The 20543-nt window shown below is 37.9% G+C and overlaps 1 protein-coding gene across 1 annotated transcript in view; it reads right to left on the bottom strand.

Moving 5' to 3' along the window:
• The window catches only part of SLC35D1 (solute carrier family 35 member D1), a 46916-nt gene extending 40753 nt beyond the window's left edge, over positions 1 to 6163 (bottom strand). The window contains exons 1-6 of the mRNA XM_054574439.1: positions 5716 to 6163; positions 4848 to 4881; positions 4664 to 4750; positions 3898 to 3965; positions 2287 to 2358; positions 1618 to 1686 (exon numbers count right to left, since the gene is read on the bottom strand). Of these exons, the coding sequence (XP_054430414.1) occupies positions 1618 to 1686; positions 2287 to 2358; positions 3898 to 3965; positions 4664 to 4750; positions 4848 to 4881; positions 5716 to 6131 (746 nt within the window). The 5' untranslated portion in view covers positions 6132 to 6163. The remainder of the gene's footprint in view (positions 1 to 1617; positions 1687 to 2286; positions 2359 to 3897; positions 3966 to 4663; positions 4751 to 4847; positions 4882 to 5715) is intronic.
• Between the last annotated feature and the right edge of the window lie 14380 nt (positions 6164 to 20543).

Raw genomic sequence — 20543 nt, forward strand, 5'->3', positions numbered from 1 at the left:
GAGTCCAAAAGCATACAATAGGAACTAAAATACTTAAATAATTGTTAAATGTATCTGTGTGGTTTATTTAACGGCATTAGGGAAACTGCAGTTTTCTAGTATGTAGAAGAGATAAGATTTCATTAAACGCAACAGAATAAATAAAAATCTAAAAAAAGTATCCCTTCATATTTTAACACCCTAGCTAAATAATGGTCCCACATTCTGTGATTTTGCAAAGATACTACGTATTTATATTAAACTCCTACTACATGGAATAAGACTTCTGAGGAGCTCTATGCCGCTGCATTTTTAGGCAGAACTAGCCTAATGCATACCCTCTCTTTCAAGCAGCCCAACAATCTCCTAATGTCAGTCTTCCTCCCCCAAAATCTCTTTCCCAAGTAAAAGGTTCTAATTAGACAAGGCTGGTCCAGACAGTAATCCTTCTCAGAAACTTTGCAGGCCAGAATTAGCTCCCTGAGGAACTCCTATTGTTTGGCTCAATTTTGGATCCCACAACTTCAAGGAAGTGCTTCAGAACTAGGAGGGTACCTCAAAAAGAAAGGGAGGATGCTCATATAGAATTTTTCTCCAAAGAGGCAATAATGTCTAGAGGGAAAAGCAGTTAGCTATATAATGAAATTCTAGTATCCGATGATTCTATTCCCCCATCCATTTTTTTTATAACAATAAAATCTCACTTGGAGATTTAGGGTGGATAGAATTTGACTTATATTTCTCACCCCTCCTCCCCCATCTATACCACAGGGATATGATGAAAGTAAATGAGACAATCCAAGAGGTACACTGTAACTCCCAAATAAAAAAAGTACATGTCAGGCAGAATTTCTGGCATTATCAAACCCATATGTGCATGCCCTGAGCTGAATAAAATGTTGTAGAAGGCTTCCAGCCATCATTTTAATTTTCTGAATCTTTGGATATACACTTTATTCATCCATTTGAAAGTTAAAACTTAAGAACAATGGAAAAAGCTTTAATAATTTAATAAACTACATGTTATAGCATTTGTGATATATCTTAAGGCCAAATAAAGCAATTCTATTATTAATTATTCCACAAGGAAAATAATTCCTTATCACTTGCCTTTTCTGAGACACTATTTTCTTTAGCAGCATGCAAAGTAAAAAAAATGCCACATGGTTTATAAAAGCACATAGGCTCTGGAGTCAGGCACAGATTCAAATTCCAGCCAGCTCTGCTGTTTACTAGCTATATGACCTTGAATAAGTTACTAAGTTTAGGTTTTAGTTTCCTCAACTGTAAAATGGAAAAATTACATCCATACCTTTCAGAGTTGTGACTATGTAACTAATATGTATAAAATGTCAAATATATTGTGTGGCACATGGTATGTGCTCAATCAGTGGAAGATAGTATAATAAATCCTAAATTATATTAATTTAATTTTTAAGAATCCCAAGAATTTGATTTTGCTAGCCTTGATCTTAAAAAGCCAAAAAAAATTTAACTATTTAAAGAGTCTTTTGGATGCTTTTCAAAGATACGATCCTTATTTAGCCTATAAAAATTATCATTATTATAACTGATCCTTATCAATAATTATTGATAATTTCTAATGTGCTCATAAGTTTATATAGGCCTACATCTTACCTGGCAGCTACAAAGGCTCCAATAATCATTGCAAATACAGTCATCTTAATACTCCAAGAAAAAGTCTTCCTACAAAATATAAAATTTTAAATATATACACAGACTCATTTTACAACATAGGCAAAAAAAGAAAACAAATGAGAGATGTTTTCTTTGGAAAAGAAGCTATAAACAGTCATATCTTAAATGTTCCTGAGGAACTGGATTTTTAAAAGAACCCCTCTGGTGAAGCAAAAACTTATTTTATTATATAAACAAGTATCTCATTTTTTCATTATTCTTATTTGTTATTGAGTTTGAATTTCAGCAAAATTGCAATTTCTTTAAATAGAAAAAGGTCAACACATTTGCAGTAAAGTAGCAAAGACAGGAATACTAAAAACTATACCAACCCAGCTTCACCCAGTGGCAGCAGGAGGTACAAGAATTCTTGAAAGTATATTTCATGTTCAGACAGGTTTCTAACTCTAATTTATAACATTTCAACTACTGCTCCCATTAACTACCAATTCCTAAAGCAAAGGGATAAAGTTGCTTAAACTTTCTAAAAGATAAAGTAGAAGCAAGACAAACAATTTTAATATTTTAATTAAACAATTATTATGCTGGGTACTTTTTCAAAGTTATTAAAGTTTGTTCAAGACTAGATATATTAGAAATTTAGCTCACTTGAGTAAAAATCCTTCAGCAAACATTGTAAACAAGATCGAGAACCTTCTCAGAACTGTAAACATTGGCAAGCTGCAAAAAAAAAAAAAAAGGATAATTAGGTTAAATAAAGTTTAACAATTTATTTTTTAACTGTTTTAAAAGATTCTCCAAATTAGTATTTTCAAATAATGCTAATCTTTTCCTTCCATTATGGAAATTCCATGCTGATTAATCTGTGATAAAATTAAACCCTTATTTCTCTCTAGAAATAATTCTTATTTGAAAGCATGAAAGTTGCTTTTACAGAACTACTAGAAATGAGAAACACCAAACTCTGAAATGGTAAAGATCATATATCTATTATCAAAGACTACTAATAGCCAATTTTTTTATTTTACTTATATACACTATATGCCCTGAAGAGTAACCATGTTAGTCTTTAAGAGAAAAAGACCTCTTTTCCTTTCTTTACTGTACTCTGTTCTCACTCCCAACCCTCCAAATAACATCTACAATAATCTAATTCCATGAGACATTCCTTAATTGTCCTTTTGTGGAAGTAATTTTGTCTTCCTCTAAATTCCAAGAGTATTTTGCTTGCATTGATCAAAAATATAGCCTCTTATAATATAGTCATTTATGAATACATCTCATCTCACCGCAAAGTGCTTTATATTTAGTTGGCAATCAAAGATAGGGTGTGAATGAATGAATGCATGGATGACCACCAATGAAAAGGAGCAAACTCTATTAAGCAGCTTTTGTAGCAGGTCTGCATTTCTTTCCAAGTGGGTACTGATGGAAAAGGATGCCCTGACCATGACAAATCTGACTTCCATGGAACCCTCTCCAGAAATATCATCATGGTCATTCTGTCAAGTTTCTTGGGTTTGAAGAAAGAAGAAATAAAAAACACTTTGTCTCCAATCCTCAGAGATCTCCCCATTCTGTTTTATAATCATCCAGTAACTATGCCAGGGGTTTAGCTCATATGGAAGTGGTAAAGCCATGGGTTTCTGTTAAATGGTTTCCTCGTGTGTATAATTTTAACATCACATACACCCAACATACTGTACTCCTTAAGTGGAGAAGCCAACAATTGAGAATTTAGAGGATAATAAGACAATGTTGTCATGGAGTAGAGACCTATCACTTCTTTCTAAAAGTGATTATGCTGCCTCTACAGCTATATAGCAACGAGTAAAATATTAATCATATTTAAACCAGGGTGTTATTTTACTACATGTTAAAAGGAAAACTACAAAAGTTCTCATATCTACCCTCTGATTTTGCTTGCGGAATTTGTCAAAAATATAGTATTTATAAATTACAATAAAGAATTTCAATCTTAAATGCCTCGTATGAAAATGTCCTATCATAGCATTTTATAATTCTTTAAGACTTCTATCATCAAACTGAGGGATAAAAACCCAAAACAAATAAATGTTCTCTTTCCCTTTAAACTTAAAGAGTTTAAACTAAAATCTTTAACATAATCATTATTTAGTAACAGAAGCCTTCTGGTCCTTTCACTTATTTCAGAATAACAATGTGTTAAATATTTGACATTCAAGTACAGTTTCAAGAATACATTTATTAACCTCACTAGGAAAATAAAGTTATCCATACTTCAGTTTCTTTGTGCTGAACAGTCCCGTGATTTGGTTCCCAAAATATAGTAGAGGTAGTGGAAACGTCTAGAAAATTTAAAAAGGGATAACAAAACTCAATAATAAAGATAGCTAAAACAGGGCCTTTCAAACAGAAACAGTTTTGTTTATATGATTAAATTCTTTCCCTTTAAAACATAAGATTAGTTCTCATACACAATTTTGGCCCCCATACAGTGCCCAAACATTATTCCTCAATAAATAGCACTACTGTGGCAGAGAAAGGAAAGCATGGAGGGGGAAAAAAAGAATCAAATATGAATATGATCAAATATGTGGGACAAACACATCATTTACTTTAAAATATGATAATGTATTTATCCACAGCTCTAACGTCAGCAGAAAAAGGAAATGTGTTTCACCTTCATGTGGAGTCAAGCAGATGCAGACAGAAGAATAAGAATATAAACCCGAAGAATAATGAATGAAGAATACGCTGTCTAGGTTAAATGTAGAAAATGGAAAATGGATGTACTCCCCAGAAGTGTTCATTAGTTAAAAAAGAGCACATGGTTTCTAGGGGCTTTTTTCCCTTAATTTTAAAGAGACTATGGAACTTTTAAAAAAATACATATTATAACATTTTTTCAATCTTCATTACACCCAGTCTGGATTGGGCAACATCAAGGCTGCAATTTTTAAAAAAGCAAGGCACTAATAAAAAAATATATATAGTGATTTCTTTTCAGAAAATAAACTATTACTTTATCTATCTATTTATTTACCTTTCGAGGTACATTACTGTCAAGGTCAGGAAACTTGACTACTCTGAGAGCCTTTCCCACCCAGAGAACTGCCACTGTAGCCACCATCTGCAAACAGAGAACACAGATTTACTGTTCCACATATAAAGACACACAGAGAAGTTCTACCGACATAAACCACATAATGCTGAAGATTCCAACTAACCTGGCCAAGTCCAACACATAGTGAGGAGGGAAATCTACAAAACAGTAAGGGGGGGGAACAGTGTCAGAAAACCTCGAACGTAACTCTGTGAATTCAATTTGCATACCGACAAATTTAACATGCATTTTGATACAAAACACACCAATGTCAACCCCTAATCTAAGTGAATATCGGTGAGAAAAATCCCTGCAGGTAGTCAGACAACACCGCTGATTTCATAGCCTCGGGCGGCCACTTGTCTCATCTTGTCCCGTTTTACGATTTCAGTCCTTTGCCTGCAACGGACGTTTTTTTTTTTTTTTTTTTTTTGGCGGGGTGGGGGGCGGATGGAAGTGAAGACATGGGTCTCTTCAACGGTCTCACACCTTTAAAGCAGAAGTGCTCCTGCGTCAGGGTTCCAGTGACAGCATCAGGCTCACTTTAAATGGGCTTGAGGACGCGCACGTCCCCAGAGGCTGTCAGCGAAGTGGGGAACCCTGAAGCCCCGCTCCCCGACCCAGGCTGGGGAGCACTGAGGGCACCCTTCGCTCTGCTCCCTGCCTGGCATGCACAGGGGCCAACAGGTCACCAACCAACTTCGCTCAGCGCTCTGAAGCGAAGGGTTTCCCGGGCACTGCTCAGCGGGCACGGCCGGCAGGCGCTTTCCGAACGCGGCCCGGAGCTGCGCGCCGGGAGCGGGATCCCCCTCCCCAGGCCGGGGCGCCCAGCCGGCTCCGCCGCCCGAGCCGCGTGTCAGCCGCCCGCCGTCCACAGCTCCCAGCCAACTTTGTTCAGCTTTAACTTTGGTAGCCAAAGTCCAGAGAGCTAGCGTCCGGCCACTGCCGCTCGCTCCTCTCCGCGGCCTCGGCCGCCGCCGCCCCGGCCCTACCTGTAATTGGTGAGCACGCTCTTGTTGACCACCACGATGAGGAAGGAGCTCACGCCATAAAAGCCAGCGGCCAGCAGCTTCAGGAACACGGTCAGCGTTTCGGCCGACGCCATCCCCAGCTTCTCCTCATGTCTGTGTGTGGAGGGTTTCGCGGGGGTTTCTCCTTTAACCCGGGCATGCTGACGTCTATGAACTTCCGCCATAGCTGCGGCGGCAGCAGCGGGCGGGCCTGGCGGCGGGGCCCAACGGCTCAGGGGCTTGCGGCGGCTTGCAGCTCTCGGGGAACTCGCGGGGCTGGAGCTGAGGGACCGGGCCGGCTGCGCGCTCTCCGCCTCGGCTCCCCGCACTACAGCCTCCCGTCCCCGCCCAGGGGTAGGAACGCCTGCGTTCACACCCCCAGGGCTTTGCTCTGGCATTGTGCAACGCGAGGTCAAAGGGTAGGGCCGTGAAGGACTAGGCCTGGCCAAGGGATGGAAAGGGCACGGAGAAAGGGCAGCAGCCACCCTGAGTGCGGGGCGAATAGAAGAGGCCAAAGGGAAACCACTCGGGAACACCGGAACGCCAGGCTGCAAAGAACAGCCGCGGAGCGACGCCGTCACTTTGCGCCTGCGCGCAAGCCGCGCTAGGTCTCCCCCGCGGCCGCGCACCTGGGGTAGCGGGAGCTGGCTGGCTGCTGCGGGGCTGGAAGCCTATTCTCCAGATAATTGCGGCAGCAGAGATGCAGACCCTCCTCCACTCAGTAGCAGGTGGCTGGCTGAGTAGGTCATATGTTGTGTGCATCTAAACTCATTTTGAAGGCTCTTGGTCTCTCTTGCAGAGCGTCAGAGCCACTCAAAAGTGGCAGAGGTGGATCAAAAGTAAACACTCAACTTTTCATTCTGCGTTGCCGCAGGCTTTTTACATTTTCTGAACCCCAAAACACATCAAACGTACATTCTTTGCAGATCAAGGGAATTTTTTAAAGAAAAACATTGACATGTCAAAAAAGATAATCAAACACATTGTGAACTGGTGACAGAGCAAGGTGTTGGGAGCTGAATTCCAATTCTAGGTGTCCTACAAATGGCCCTTCAGGTGTGTGCTCTTGGGCCAGTTAGTTGAGCTCTCTGAACTGCATCTCCTTATCTCCATGAAAGGAAAGCTAGCACAGAGCTAGTTTTCAGTAAATAGTAGCCATTATTATATAACAGAAGCAAATCATTATTATCAGATTAAGCAAAAAAAAAAAAAAAGACATACCTAAGTTGTCATGAAGGAAAAAGAACTTTGAATTATTTCCCTAAGTATTTTGTCTATATCACTTTATCTCTTTTTTCTTCCATATTTTTCAATTGTAAAAATATACATAACACAAAAATTAACATTTTAACCTGTTTTTTATTATGGTAAATTACATATACAATAAAATTTATTATTTTAAGGCTTTTTGTGTATACAGTGCAGTAGCGTAAGTACACTGACATTATTGCGCAACTCTATTACCCATATCCAGAACATTTTCATCCTCTCAATTTGAAATTATGTGACCACTAAACAGTAACTGCCCCCCATCCCCCATCCTCCAGGAACCACTATTCTACTTTCAGTCTCTATGAATTTGACTATTGTGGGTACTTCATATAAGTGGAATCATACAATATTTGTCATTTTGTATCTAACTTATTTCGCATGTTTTCAAGTTCATCCACATGTAGCATATGTCAGAATGTCCTTCCAATGTATGCATATCTTTTTTCTATATCTTTTGACTTATTCTGGGCACACCTGCTTTTTCTGTTCCTTAGGAACAGCTGGTGCACAGGATGAAGTTCTTAACATGGCTCATACGGCTTACATGATGTTAGAGACAGTCCTCATGTTTTTCTCCCTTAGCTGCTAAGTCAAACTACACACATCCCTGAAGAACAATGTGGGTTCCAATGTCTTGTACGTGTTTACTCCCATGATTCCCTCCACCTAGGATGCTTTTTCTTTCTCACTCCTTCCCTGACTCCTGAAGAACTCTTACTTTTCTTTCAGAACCCATCTTTGTGCATACCCTTTATAGAGGCTCTGGATCACATGTTTACATATCAGTTTGTTCCACTAGACAGTTTCTTGAGAACTGGGAGAGACAGGGGTTTCTAGGACAGTTTCAATGTTTTTGTTAAGTGAACCAGTGAATGGTATAACTTTTTAACATGAGGAAAATGGCCAAAGTTCTTTTTTAACTGCTAGCAGCAAAAGAAAATTATATTTTGAGAAACATCCCGTGTAAAAAAATTATTATAAAAATATTAATGTCCCCCATAACAAAAGCCAACAAGCCAAAAAGACTCATATCCCATCAGTATCTTTCCCTCTTCCTCTTCCACCCCAACCCCCTCTCAGAGGATTCAATTGATACCAGGTTAGAGGCTATGCTTAGAGCCATTTTCTGTGCATATATGAATACATACACACATGGATACCTATTCACAAATATTTACACACATATTTTATACATTTTAAAAACATATATAGAAAAAACTAGGTAAGAATACCAATCCTCAAACCAGACACTGCCTCTGACACTAATTTTGTGCCAGTTACTTGAGCAAATTACTTGATATTACTGTGCTTCAGTTTCCCCACCTGTAAAATGGGGATAACAATAGTATGCACTTCAGGGTGGCAGTGAGAATTAAATGGGCTAATAAAGGTAAAGTATTTAAAATATAGTACATCTTTATAAGTGTTAATAATTACTGTTATTTTAATTATTATCATTCAACCTTTCTCTTTTCACTTAGTGGTCCTCAAAGGCCTTTCTGTGGAAATGTAGAAATTCTACCTCATTTTTCTTTGGGGGAAAAAAATGGCTGCAGAGAATTCTGTAAGCTAGATGCATCATAATTCATGTAACTCTTCCTATGTACATTTAAGTTGTTGCTAGTTTTTCAATTCATAAACAATACAGCCTTGATTAGCCTTGTCTAGTCAACTTTAAGTTTCTAAAAGTGGAATTGCTTAATTAAAGTCTACAGTTGTTGTTTTAATTAAGAGAATTAACAAATTGAGCTCCAAAGAGGTTGGACCAATTTTATACTTCCAATAACACTATCAAAATAAAAGTTTCTTTTATAAAGTCACATGGTAACAACAGATGTCACTAAAGGAAGCAAGATAATAGTTCAAGGGCTGCCCTGTGGAGTATGAAATGCTAGGTGTAAATTCTGCTATAAATCAATTGCAAAGTTACACAAAGTGAAATCAAAATAAATCTCCTGACAGTACTGACCCAAGCAACTACTGTTGTTTTTCTCAGCTTGGTTAGAATATTGGTTAACAAATATTAAAGATCTACCATAGACAGGCCAAGAACTTCATTGAATTTTCTCAACACCAGTAATGATTTGTGGATCTTCAGTAAAATGCTGTTACGTCTAACAGAGTCAAGCATTCTCAATAGGTACCCATAAAGATAAGATAGGTGCCCATACCCTAGTAGGGTATTTAAAATAGGATATTTAGACTTTCAGATACTTTTAGGTATTTTAGGTGCTCAGACTTGTTTCCCAACATCAGTAATATTAATCACAGAATTACATGTGGGGGGTTGTATATTATTTGATAAACTTGAATAAAGATCAGACCATATCTTAAAAAGTTGTATAACATTGTAAAGAATAGATTTAAATGTTCTCTTTGATACGTCAATCTATTTTCTATATATATTGTATATCTTGATAGGTGGAATTACAAGCAGAAAAATCTTTGTAATTGAATCGTGTCTTTTTATCAAAACACTGTTTTAGCCATCATGTTTCTCCATGAAGGAAATTGATTCTGTACATGTGTTAACATGACTCATATTTCTTTTCTCCCATGACGGACATCAAATTCAACATTTTGAAAATATGAAGACATTTCAAATTCAACATGTTTACAACTGAATTTCATCCTAAGTCAACTTCTTTGAATCTTCCATCCTGGTGGACCTTACCTTCTACCTATTCACCATGACTCTTCTCTCTCCATAACCGCCCCTTAATCACTCTTCAGCTCACACCAAACTAGTTTTATCCTCTCCACTACACTGAAGCTGCTCAGCCCCAAGTCTCCAATGATCTCCATGGAAATAAACCCAGAAGGCACTCTCAGTTCTTCCCTTGCTTGACCACTTGACAGCATTTGCACTTCCCTTCTTTTATCTGCACTCACTTCCCAAGACTGTCCGGACACCATAGTCTCTCAGACCTCTCCTGATTCTCTGGATGTCCCCTCTCACTCTGCTTTCCTGGTACTTCCTCTTCTATTCTATATTAGCTATATGAGCAAGAATAGATACAAGTTTTATGAAACTTTTGTGAGACTGCTTTTAAAAAATCTAAAATTAACTATGTAAAATGAGGCACAAAAATGGATATCTACCCAACATAAGAAATCAGAACTAACAAAAATTTTAAATATGAAAAACAGCAGAAAATTAATATGTTTTTATTGTGCCAGTCATAGTTCTATAATTTGCTCTATACTTTTGGCTGCGTATTTACTGCTTCTGTGTGTGATAACAATTTGTATTATATATGTATAATACATATTATACATATATTGTATATATGTATAATATGTATATATGTATATACAATTATATACAATTGTATATAACAATTTGTATTATATATGTATAATACATATATACATATATTATACAATACATATATGTATAATATATGTATATACACAATTATATTGTATATACATATATACATATATGTATACAATATACATATATGTATAAATACATATATTGTGTATATATGTATATATACATATATACACAATACATATATTGTATATATATGTATATATGTATATACAATTATATACAATTGTTATATATAATTAGTATATATAATTATATAATATATTGATATATAAATTAATATATATATTTATATCAGTATATACTTTTATTATATAAGTATAAATATTATAAACAATATATACATGTTTGTGGTATATAATTAAATTTTTATATAAATTAAAAATAATATATTGATATATAATTATATAGTATAAAAATAATATATAATTGTATTTTTACAAATAATATATAATAAATATTGATATATAATTATATTATAATTGTATAATATATTAATATATAAAGTAATAAATAATATATTTCTTTGTATATCCTTCTATTTCCTATATAAATATTTATGTATACATATTTAAAATATTTATTTTATATAAATATAAAAATTAAATACATAAATTAATAATAATACATTAATATATAATTATATAGTACTTATATGTTAATATAATGATAAAATTATATGTGAATAATATATAAATATAATAGATATTATTGTTATATATGATATATAATAATTGTATATACACATACAATTAAATATACAATTGTACATATATATATCCCCAGGTATGAAACAGCTCTGGTCACCAACATGGTCATCAAGGTAGCTAGAATGAACTAAGAACTATTAAGGACTGTACGTCTGCTTTGCCCCTGAATGATATAAGAGCAACACCACCAATCAAGTGTTTCCTTGTCCATTGCCAAGGAGTTTATAATATATTTCTGATAGAGGTAATAGAAAAATAACTCAGTCTTTTTTCTAGCATGGTTTGACTGGTTTGATTATTTATTAATAAATGGGATTTGCAGAACATGCATCCTCACGCCTAGGCAAACTCACTGTAGTGCTGCCACAAATGTGCCCTACAAACATACATTCTGATGAATTCTATTTTGCATGATTACCACCAAACAGAAAAAATTGTATAGTACATTTATAACAGCATATGCTATACTACCATTTGCAAAAGAGAGACAACTTCTGTTTTGACTAAGTATTGATGAGGCCCAAATTCTCTGCTAATAATTATATTTGATTATTGGAGGAAGGTTTCAGACATAGCGTTAGACTCTATATGTTTCAGATCTTAGTTCTTTTCATCTAGCCACAAAATTTTGGAACTGGCCAAATGTAGGATGCATTTTATTTCTATTTTTTTTCAAGATTTTATTCATTTGCCCCAGCTGATGTGGCTCAGTGGATTGAGTGCCGGCCTGTGAACCAAAGGGTTGCCGGTGTGATTCCCAGTCAGGGCACATGACTGGCTTGCAGTCCAGGTCCCCAGTGGGGGACACGTGAGAGGCAACCACACACTGATGTTTCTCTCCCTCTCTTTCTCCCTCTCTTCTCCTCTCTCTAAAAATAAATAAAATCTTAAAAAGAAATTTAAAATGTCTTTAAAAAAAGATTTTTTAAATGTTTTTGAAAAAGAGATTTTATTCACTTATTTATTTTTAGAGAGAAGTGAAGGGAGGGAGAAAAAGGGAGAGAAACATCCATGTGAGAGAGAAACCAAATGGTTGCCTCTCACATGTGCCCTGAACTGGGAATCGAACCAGTCATCTTTCACTTTGTGGGACAAAACCCACCAACTGAGCCACACTGGTCAGGGTCACATTTTATTTCATAATATGTCCTCTGGACCTATAACTTTGTGTTGCATGGTAAAGTAGCACAAGAGACAGTTGGAGTTTTCTTGGATTCCATTCACACATTAAAAAAACTAAATAGGTTTATATAGAAGTGACTACATACCATATATCCATATCCTACTAAACCCAGACCAGACATATCTCGAACTCAGTTTTTCCTTAGGAATTCCAAAATACCTTCTGCCACTCAAATGTTATCTGATATGAGGTGAAGTATGATGGTAGAAAAATTGGAATGGAAAGAGACAGCATTCTTCTTAATCAACTATAGCTAAAATATCTCACCTATGTAAATTTTATAGAATGCATAAAATATATAAACCAGGTGAACATTTTCTAGGATCCATCTTAAGGACCTAGAAAAAGTTTACATAAGTGAAGGGCATGAAGCTTAAGTTTCATTAGCTTAGCTTTATGGTCCATGTCCCTGAGAGTGGAGGACTTCTTTTTGTTCACAATTGTACTCTTAGTACCTGGAACAGTACTATACAACATACACAGGTTAAAAAAGAGGTAGGAAAGAAGAAAGAAAAAGTGAGGTGGTTCTTTTCATAATTTAGATTACAAAAGCATAGTATGTCTTCTCCACACCTGGCAGAAAATAACTATTAGAGTTATTTCCAAGAAAAACAATATATTGGGCCAACTGAGGTAATCTAGGATCCGTAAGTACTACACAGATTAAGATACCATGTGAATGAATACAAGGAAGTGTTGGGCCTGTTTGGACTCTGAGGTAGGCAGAGCTACAAGATGGCCCAGAGAGGGAGGTCCCGGGGTGGAAAATTGGGTGGAGTCAAAGAGGAAATTAAAGTTAAGATGTAGGGTTTACATTCATATACACATCCATGCAGGTATCTTTAAGAAATGTTGGGATACTGCAGGCTTCTCCTGATGACTCTGAAAAGGCCAATGATGTTGATTAATTAACATAGCTGTGTGTCCATATTGCCTCATTAATTCTACTTAAGGTTGATATTCAGAAGCAACACACCAGTAAGGTCACTCTATAGCTAGAATATAAGAATATTTCTGTAAGTGCTGGTAAACAGTAACATGCCCTGGTCCTCTGAAATTCAATGTACTGCCATGGTCATGCTAACCCTTCCTCTGGAATTCCCACAAACCAGCAACCAAAGGAGAAAGTCTAGGAGTGACATCCTTCTTCAGTTATAAGTTTGGTTGGCCAATTCCTGTACTGTGCTTATTGAGTCTTTTACATACAATCCCTGGTTCTACTAAGCAGTCAATATAGCTACATGAAAGAAATCATGAACTGAGAGGCCTAGTTTCACTCTCCTGATACCCAATGGGTTAGCCTTAGAGAAATACAACCTCATTGCTTAAATTGATTGTTCTCCCTAAAGCTGAGTTTTCCCAGGATGGAGCATTGGACAGGTAGCGTCTCCATCAAATTAAATGGGGACATATGTCAAGACTGCTCTAGTCACTGTTACATTACCAGCAACTAGCACAATGATGGCACATCATTGGTACTCAAACAACTTTTGATTAAAAGCTGTACAGTAGAGAAGAAGGTTGAAGCTTAAAGGTCTAGACCTGAAAATATATCTAAAATATTGAGGAAAAAAGTCATTAAAAGTTTATGATATGCAGATGGAGAATCCAGGGCAGGCCAGGTTGAAAGTCTTGCTGAATCAGCCATATGTCTTATCATTAAGACTTATGGAACTCTGGCCTCTTCTATTGCCATCCAAATTTCTTTTCACTACACTGAACTCCCTCTGTTAGATCCAAAGAGACAAGTAACCCCACCTTGAATTTCTCACAGGATAGAGAAATTCAGAGATGACTAGTATTGTCGCCCATATGGGAACTGGAAATTTTAACTAAACTCTAGGATTACGTGAGGAAGTAATCTCATATTACAGCTGTGACTGGTTTTGCTTTCCTCCTATTCTTGGAACTGGTGGGCAGGGTGAAATCATGAATTGAGCACAGTGGGAGAGTCTGGAACAGTCACCATGGACTGTGTGGAGGGAAGTGAACAGGAGTTCAATAAGAAGACTGCTGAGAGCTGAGAGGATGAGGTTGAAGTTAAATAGAATAACTGTGCCGGGACCCACTCAGCATGGTGGATTTTCTCAGCAATGTCGACAACAATAAAGAATTATCCAGCCCAAAATGTCAATAACACTGAGTCTGAGAAACCCTGCTGTAGAACCATTTTAAGTATTTAATGGCCGCATGTAGCTAGCAGTTACTATGTTGAACAACACAAATATAGAACCTTTCCATCGTTGCAGAGCATTCTACACGATAGCTCTAGCCTAGGAGATTTTCAAGATCCTTTTTAAATCTGAGGGCCTAAGCAAATCAATGAAAGAAAAGAGGAAAAGAGCAAGATAGTAAGGGTGTTGGGAGAAAAAAATAAGGCAAAAGAATTACGTAAAATTGGCTTTAGAGGCATTAGTTACCACCTATTGCCACTAAATACATGCAGTTCATATCTGAAACAGAGAGATTATATTTAGTTTCTGGTTCACATAGAAGTCTACGCTTAGATTTGGATCAAATTAACTATTGACTAAAATAAATTAGGCATGTTGACAAACTAAATGCCACTTTGGAATCTACGTTGTGACTGCTGGTCTGATCTGCTCTTTGTCTCATTCTTATTGTCATCTACTTCTATAATTATAAACGCAATGTCCTGCCTATTTTCTGGGCAGAGAACATATACAATAAAGGTTTTTTAAAGAATTAAATTGGTGGTAAATAGGATTTACTTTTAATAATACCTCCTCAGGTTTAATAATGACTGGTTTTGATTCTCCCTTTGGGCACTGAAATAAAATACCTTGCCGCTCATACCACACCTGGGTCTAATCCTGAACATCTGACTCCTAGAGAAAAATGAGACATATCTGCTGTCTTAAAATATTTGAGGGGCTTCTAGGAAAAGGAGAAATGTTTTTAAAAATTACCCAATAGCCATTCTGACATGTGTGAGGTAATATCTCATTGTGGTTTTAATTTGCATTTCTCTGACATTTAGCGACATTGAGCATCGCTTCGTATGTCTATTGGCTATCTGTATGTTCTCTCTGGAGATGTGTCTATTCAGATCCTCTGCAAACAAAATAGAATCAGACTCATAGATACAGAAAACTGACTGCTGTCAGGGTGTGGAGTAGGGGGCTCAGTGAAGAAGGTAAAGGGATTAAGCAAAGGAAAAATAAAACCGAACGCCTAGATCAAGAATAGTAGATCAAGGAGGTTCAGAGGAAGCCACAGATTTTGTAATTACTCTAATAAGAATTTCCTGATAGTGTGTGCTGAATATCCTCCAGTTGATTCCAAAATTTACTCACCAACCCAGCTCTGTGCCCTGGGAGATTTTATTTCTATGAATTATATCAATGGGCTCTCTGAATCCAGGGCTGGGACTAGAGTGAGGCCAGAGAGGCCCCTAGGGCATGACATTTAAGGAGGCACTCACTCTCGGGGCTCACCCTGCATTGCAGGACTCTGACAGCACCTCCTTATATATTGTCCCCTAGGCACCTCTCTTCCCTCACTGTAACCCCAGCCCTGTCTTAAACCCTGGACTTTTGGTTGATTTTAGCCAATGGGAGGCACTATAGGCACAAGAGGGCAAAAGGAAAGTGAGGTTCCAGGGTGTTTATTTATACCTCGGCTTCCTCCCTGGGGTATTACCATGGGCTGTCATGCTCCTGTTTCTATCATCATTCCTCTGTGGGAGATCAGAATGAACCACCCCAGGATGTGTCTCTGTGGTATTCAGATTGTTTTGAGTAAATGCCAACTTTAGCTTCAGGCTCAAGAGAAACTTCTGCTCCTCCTATGACTACCTGGAAGAACTTGAATCTGGGGCCTTGCCCGTAAGAGATTATACAGAGAGCTTCCTCTGACCTATCTATAGGGCAGGGCAAATTTCTATTTATTAAATGTCTGTTATCATCCTGCAAAGACATTTTGAAGCCTCCAGGGCACATTACCTTATCCCTAGCTCAGGATGTCTTATATACTTTAACTCCCTTTTCTATCTCCGGCTCTCTAATATATGCGGGTTCCCAAACATATGTATGTGTTAAATTTAGTTTCTTTCTCTTCCTAATCCATTTCATGTTTGTTTATTAGACCATCCAAAGAGTACCAGAGGGTAAAGTTTGTTCTTCTCCAATACCTCTAATCCTCCCTTTCCTTCAGCCCTGTAGGCCTAGTATGGTTACTAGCTCTGGGCATTAAATTGTCCCTTGTAGTTTCCTTACACTGAACTGAAGGAACTGTTGGTAGCCACCTATTAAATTCTCCTCAAATTGTCCACTTTAATTGTCGATAACTTTTTTTAAAGCTATTGATTTTTAAAGAGAGACATCAATCGTTGATTCTCGTTTATGTGCCCTGACAGGGATCCAACCTGAAACCTTGGCATATTAGGAAGATGTTCTAACCAACTAAGCTATCCAGCCAGGGCAATTGTGAATAATTTTGACTATCTGATTGTTGTCAGATTTCCTAGCTGACAAACAATTAACAAGGCAGGGAAATGGCATGAACTGTTTTAAGAATAGTGACTTCACTCCCTTCCAGATGATCAGGGGACACTAAAACATTAAAGGAGTTCTCTGCTTTAAAATTAGACTATGATATTTTAATTATGGAGGCTTCATAGCCCCACAAAAATCTATGCTGCGCGTGCGCGTGTGTGTGTGTGTGTGTGTGTGTGTGTGTGTGTGTGTATTTAGGAATGATGGGGATAGGGAAAAGGAAGTGGAAGTGAAAAAGGAGAAATGTATTGCCTTGCTACCAAATATGTAGTAAATGGGAGAGTTGGTGGTGATACCTGGAAGGGACATCTAGGTCGATGATTAAGAGCAGTAGAGTTAAGGGAGAAATTTTGCTGGATCAAATGTGTCAAAAGTTAGCAGACATTTAGGTCTGCTTTTTTAAAATGGGTACCTGGCTGTGTGCTCCTGATAGGAGTAAACACATCTTGCAATACTCAGGTATACAAAGATGCTACATCAGGTGTACGAAGCCTTTAATACTCTCTGTAACTATCCACATAAGAAACATCCAAACCTGTAAGAATGTTTGTAAATTTATCTGAGGCAAACTGATGACAATTGCTGGGAAGCTACCTCTCAACAGATTGAGAAAATGCTCCGAAAAGTGGCAGTTTTTACCACCTGTCTTATACATCAGAATCAAAGGGGAAGACGTAGGGGGTTAACATGAAATCCACCAGTGATAGATTACGGAGGCAGGAGAAAGCAAAGTGGGGAAATCTCTGAGATGGGATGAAAAGTAAAATGGAGAGGCACATAACTTCTTTTACATTGGTATGTCTAAGGTAGTTAACAATTACAGCACATAGAGATGTAAACAGGAGAACAAGATAACCACATTTTGGTGGGAGATTGGGCCCTAAGGTGGCTGGAGAAAAGGGGATTACATTGACATTCCAAAGGTATGTTATCATAGATGCAAAACGACAATAGACAGGCTCAGTTAAGGTAAAGATTGACCTCTCTCAAAGAAGATACTGACCTAAGTTAGGACACGACTTCCCGCCATGACTTGCTTTTAGTTGGGAAGTTTTAATTTCAGACCACCCTATGTGGTTGCTTTAGGTCCCTGAGTTTGTAAGGCCCACTGTGCAGACCTCCCCTGAGCTTGTCAGATTTAGTGTGTGGCCTCTTTTTTTCCCCACATAATATAGAGATAAGCTTCCAGACGTGCTGCTTATAGTGAGGAAGCATAAGGGCCCAGGAATGGAAAAATACCCAGTGGCGAGGAAGTCAAATTAAGACCAGTTGGCTAGAAGGAATGCCTGATAAGCTGATAGCAAGAACGTCACTACCCCTCCACTGCTGACTCAAAAATGCAGAGGTGGCAGATTTTATCTCCCTCCTAAAAGCTTGCTTACTTGAAGATACTGAAACTACTGACCTGCAGGCACAGTTGATCAAGATTTGACCAATACATGACCTTCCTAGAGTGGCGGTAATGAGCAGTTCACTATCTTACCCCAAAGTGCAAGCGTGAACATAGTTACCAGGCAACAGAGCTGGATGAAGAAGTCACCCCACCTGGAAATGAAAAATTCTGCAAGCCCGCCTTTTTCAGAAAGCCTGCCTTTTCTCACAAGCCTGCTTTGTCTCTTGCTTATAAAAGTAGCCAAGCAGAGCCAGACCGCGAGTCAGTGCTTCCTTTCCTCTGTGCTGCCTCCCTTGTGCTCGAGCCTAAGCTTAATAAAATCAAGTTTCTCTGGGATTTCTTCACCATTTCTATTTTAGGGAACCCAAGAACCCAAAGCCAGTGATAATATGGTTAAGGTGGTAAAATGTCATCTCAGATGTAATGATGTATATTCCCCAAAGTAGGTGTTCCTTGTGGGTAGATAAGTATGTTAAATTTCCAGTCACCATGCTGGAATAAGTAGGGCCTTAGGTTCAGCCCAGGCTAGTGATTTAGGAGCTAGAGTAGGCATGGGAATAGATGAAGCTGGCCTAGTGTGTTAGACTCAGAGATCTAGGAAAATATAACTCAGGAAGCGAAGGAGATTGAAGACTGGCAAACAGTTTGAATTGCTCTGGTGGCACTTTCCTGCCACCCCATCCATATCCACACTCAGTGTCATAAGATGGAATCAGTATCTTTGACTACAGGCATTTTGGGAAAGTACATCGGAAAATATATGTTGACATAAAGAATAATGCTCACCTTCCCCACTGAAATTTGGAAGTAATTGAGAGACAGATGCTGAAGGAAGGTTGATAGCAATCATAACACACAGTTCAGGCTGTTTGGAGAGGATGGTTTCGGTTTGAGAACTAAGTGGACTTATTTACAACTGTGTTCTGTCTCCCCACCTCCAAATATGGGATATCCCTTTCAGTGGAATGTTTGAGTCTGCAGAACACACAGATTTACTCTATTTATTGCTGCTCTCTCTGACTTGGGGCAAACAGGGAAGAAAATAATCAATTGCCTAGGCTAAGGGTCTTTATTTAAATACATTAGTCCTACCCAGTCAAGAAACTTGGGCTAATTGTTATCACCCTTAATAAGACTTCAAAAAGAAAAGTGAGTAATGGGCGCATGAGACCATGAGTGTTACCGTAGAGAAATCTCTCCAGAGGGAAACAAGAGGAGAGGAAAATGTGTTCTTCCCTAACTTTCCCTTACCTTTTGAACTTACTCATCAGTCCATGGTCAACCAGGGATGGGTCTAGCACCCTCTGGAGAGGAGATTAGTAGCTAGCAGGGAAGTCCTACTTATGAGATTGCTCCAACATTGCGCCTTTTGGGTGTCCTCAGACATGCTGTTCAATAGGGTTAATTTTGCATCCAGAATACATTAATCATTATATTAATTAACTCCAAGACCATGATGTGTCAAGATAAAATTTCCATTTCCCATCTTAAATTATGGCCAGACCATTCATTGCTCAATATGATCCATAAGAGATTCTGTCACAAGATTAACATACTCCCATAAAATGCTAACAACACAGAAATGCCCAATTTTGAATACAACACCCTCCCAATATAAAATTCCTTATGAGAAATTAAATTCAAAGGTTAAAGTGTCAAAAAGATTGTTTTAATCTCTCTTTGCCATAGAAACAATTCCATTGTCTTAGTGATGTACAGAATTATTTCTTGATCATATTACATGAGGGCCATGAATTCGCTGAGGCTCTTCAGGGTTTCTGCAAGACTTAGCTGCCCTTGGCTCCATCTGTCTTATACTGACTGGCACCCATGCTCAAGGAATGGCCATTAACTGAGACATGCTATTTGCATGGTGGAGGACAGGAGCAAGAGGAGCAAAACCATATAATGCACGTCATATCTGCTCACATTCTATTGATTAAAGTAAGTCACATATCCGTGGCTGGTGTGGCTCAGTGGAGTGCTGGCCTGCAAGCCAAAAGGTCACTGGTTCGATGCCTGATCAGGACACATGCCTGAGTTGCAGGCCAGGTCCCTGGTTGGGCATGTGCGAAAGGCAGCCAACTGATGTGTCTTTCGAGCATCGATATCTCTGTCTCTCTCCCTCCCTTGCCCTCTCTCTAAAACAAACAAATAAAATCTTTTAAAAAATAAAATAAGTCACATGACCAAGCCTAAGTCAACAGAGTAGGGGAATAGCACGTCAGCTATGCACAAGCGTGGTAAAGGCAGGGAGGAAATGAATAATTGTGAAAAATCAGGAATATCACAAACAATTGTTTAACATTTTTTCCCTTATGAAATAGTCTCCAATCTCCATTTCTATCCCATCTTTCTTATTTTCTCTTTTGCCACTTCTCTCTTACTTCTGCATTGT

Source organism: Pteronotus mesoamericanus, unplaced genomic scaffold (genome assembly GCF_021234165.1).
Source record: "Pteronotus mesoamericanus isolate MK-2021 breed Mesoamerican mustached bat unplaced genomic scaffold, CSHL_Meso_final contig_105, whole genome shotgun sequence".
Lineage (NCBI taxonomy): Eukaryota > Metazoa > Chordata > Mammalia > Chiroptera > Mormoopidae > Pteronotus > Pteronotus mesoamericanus.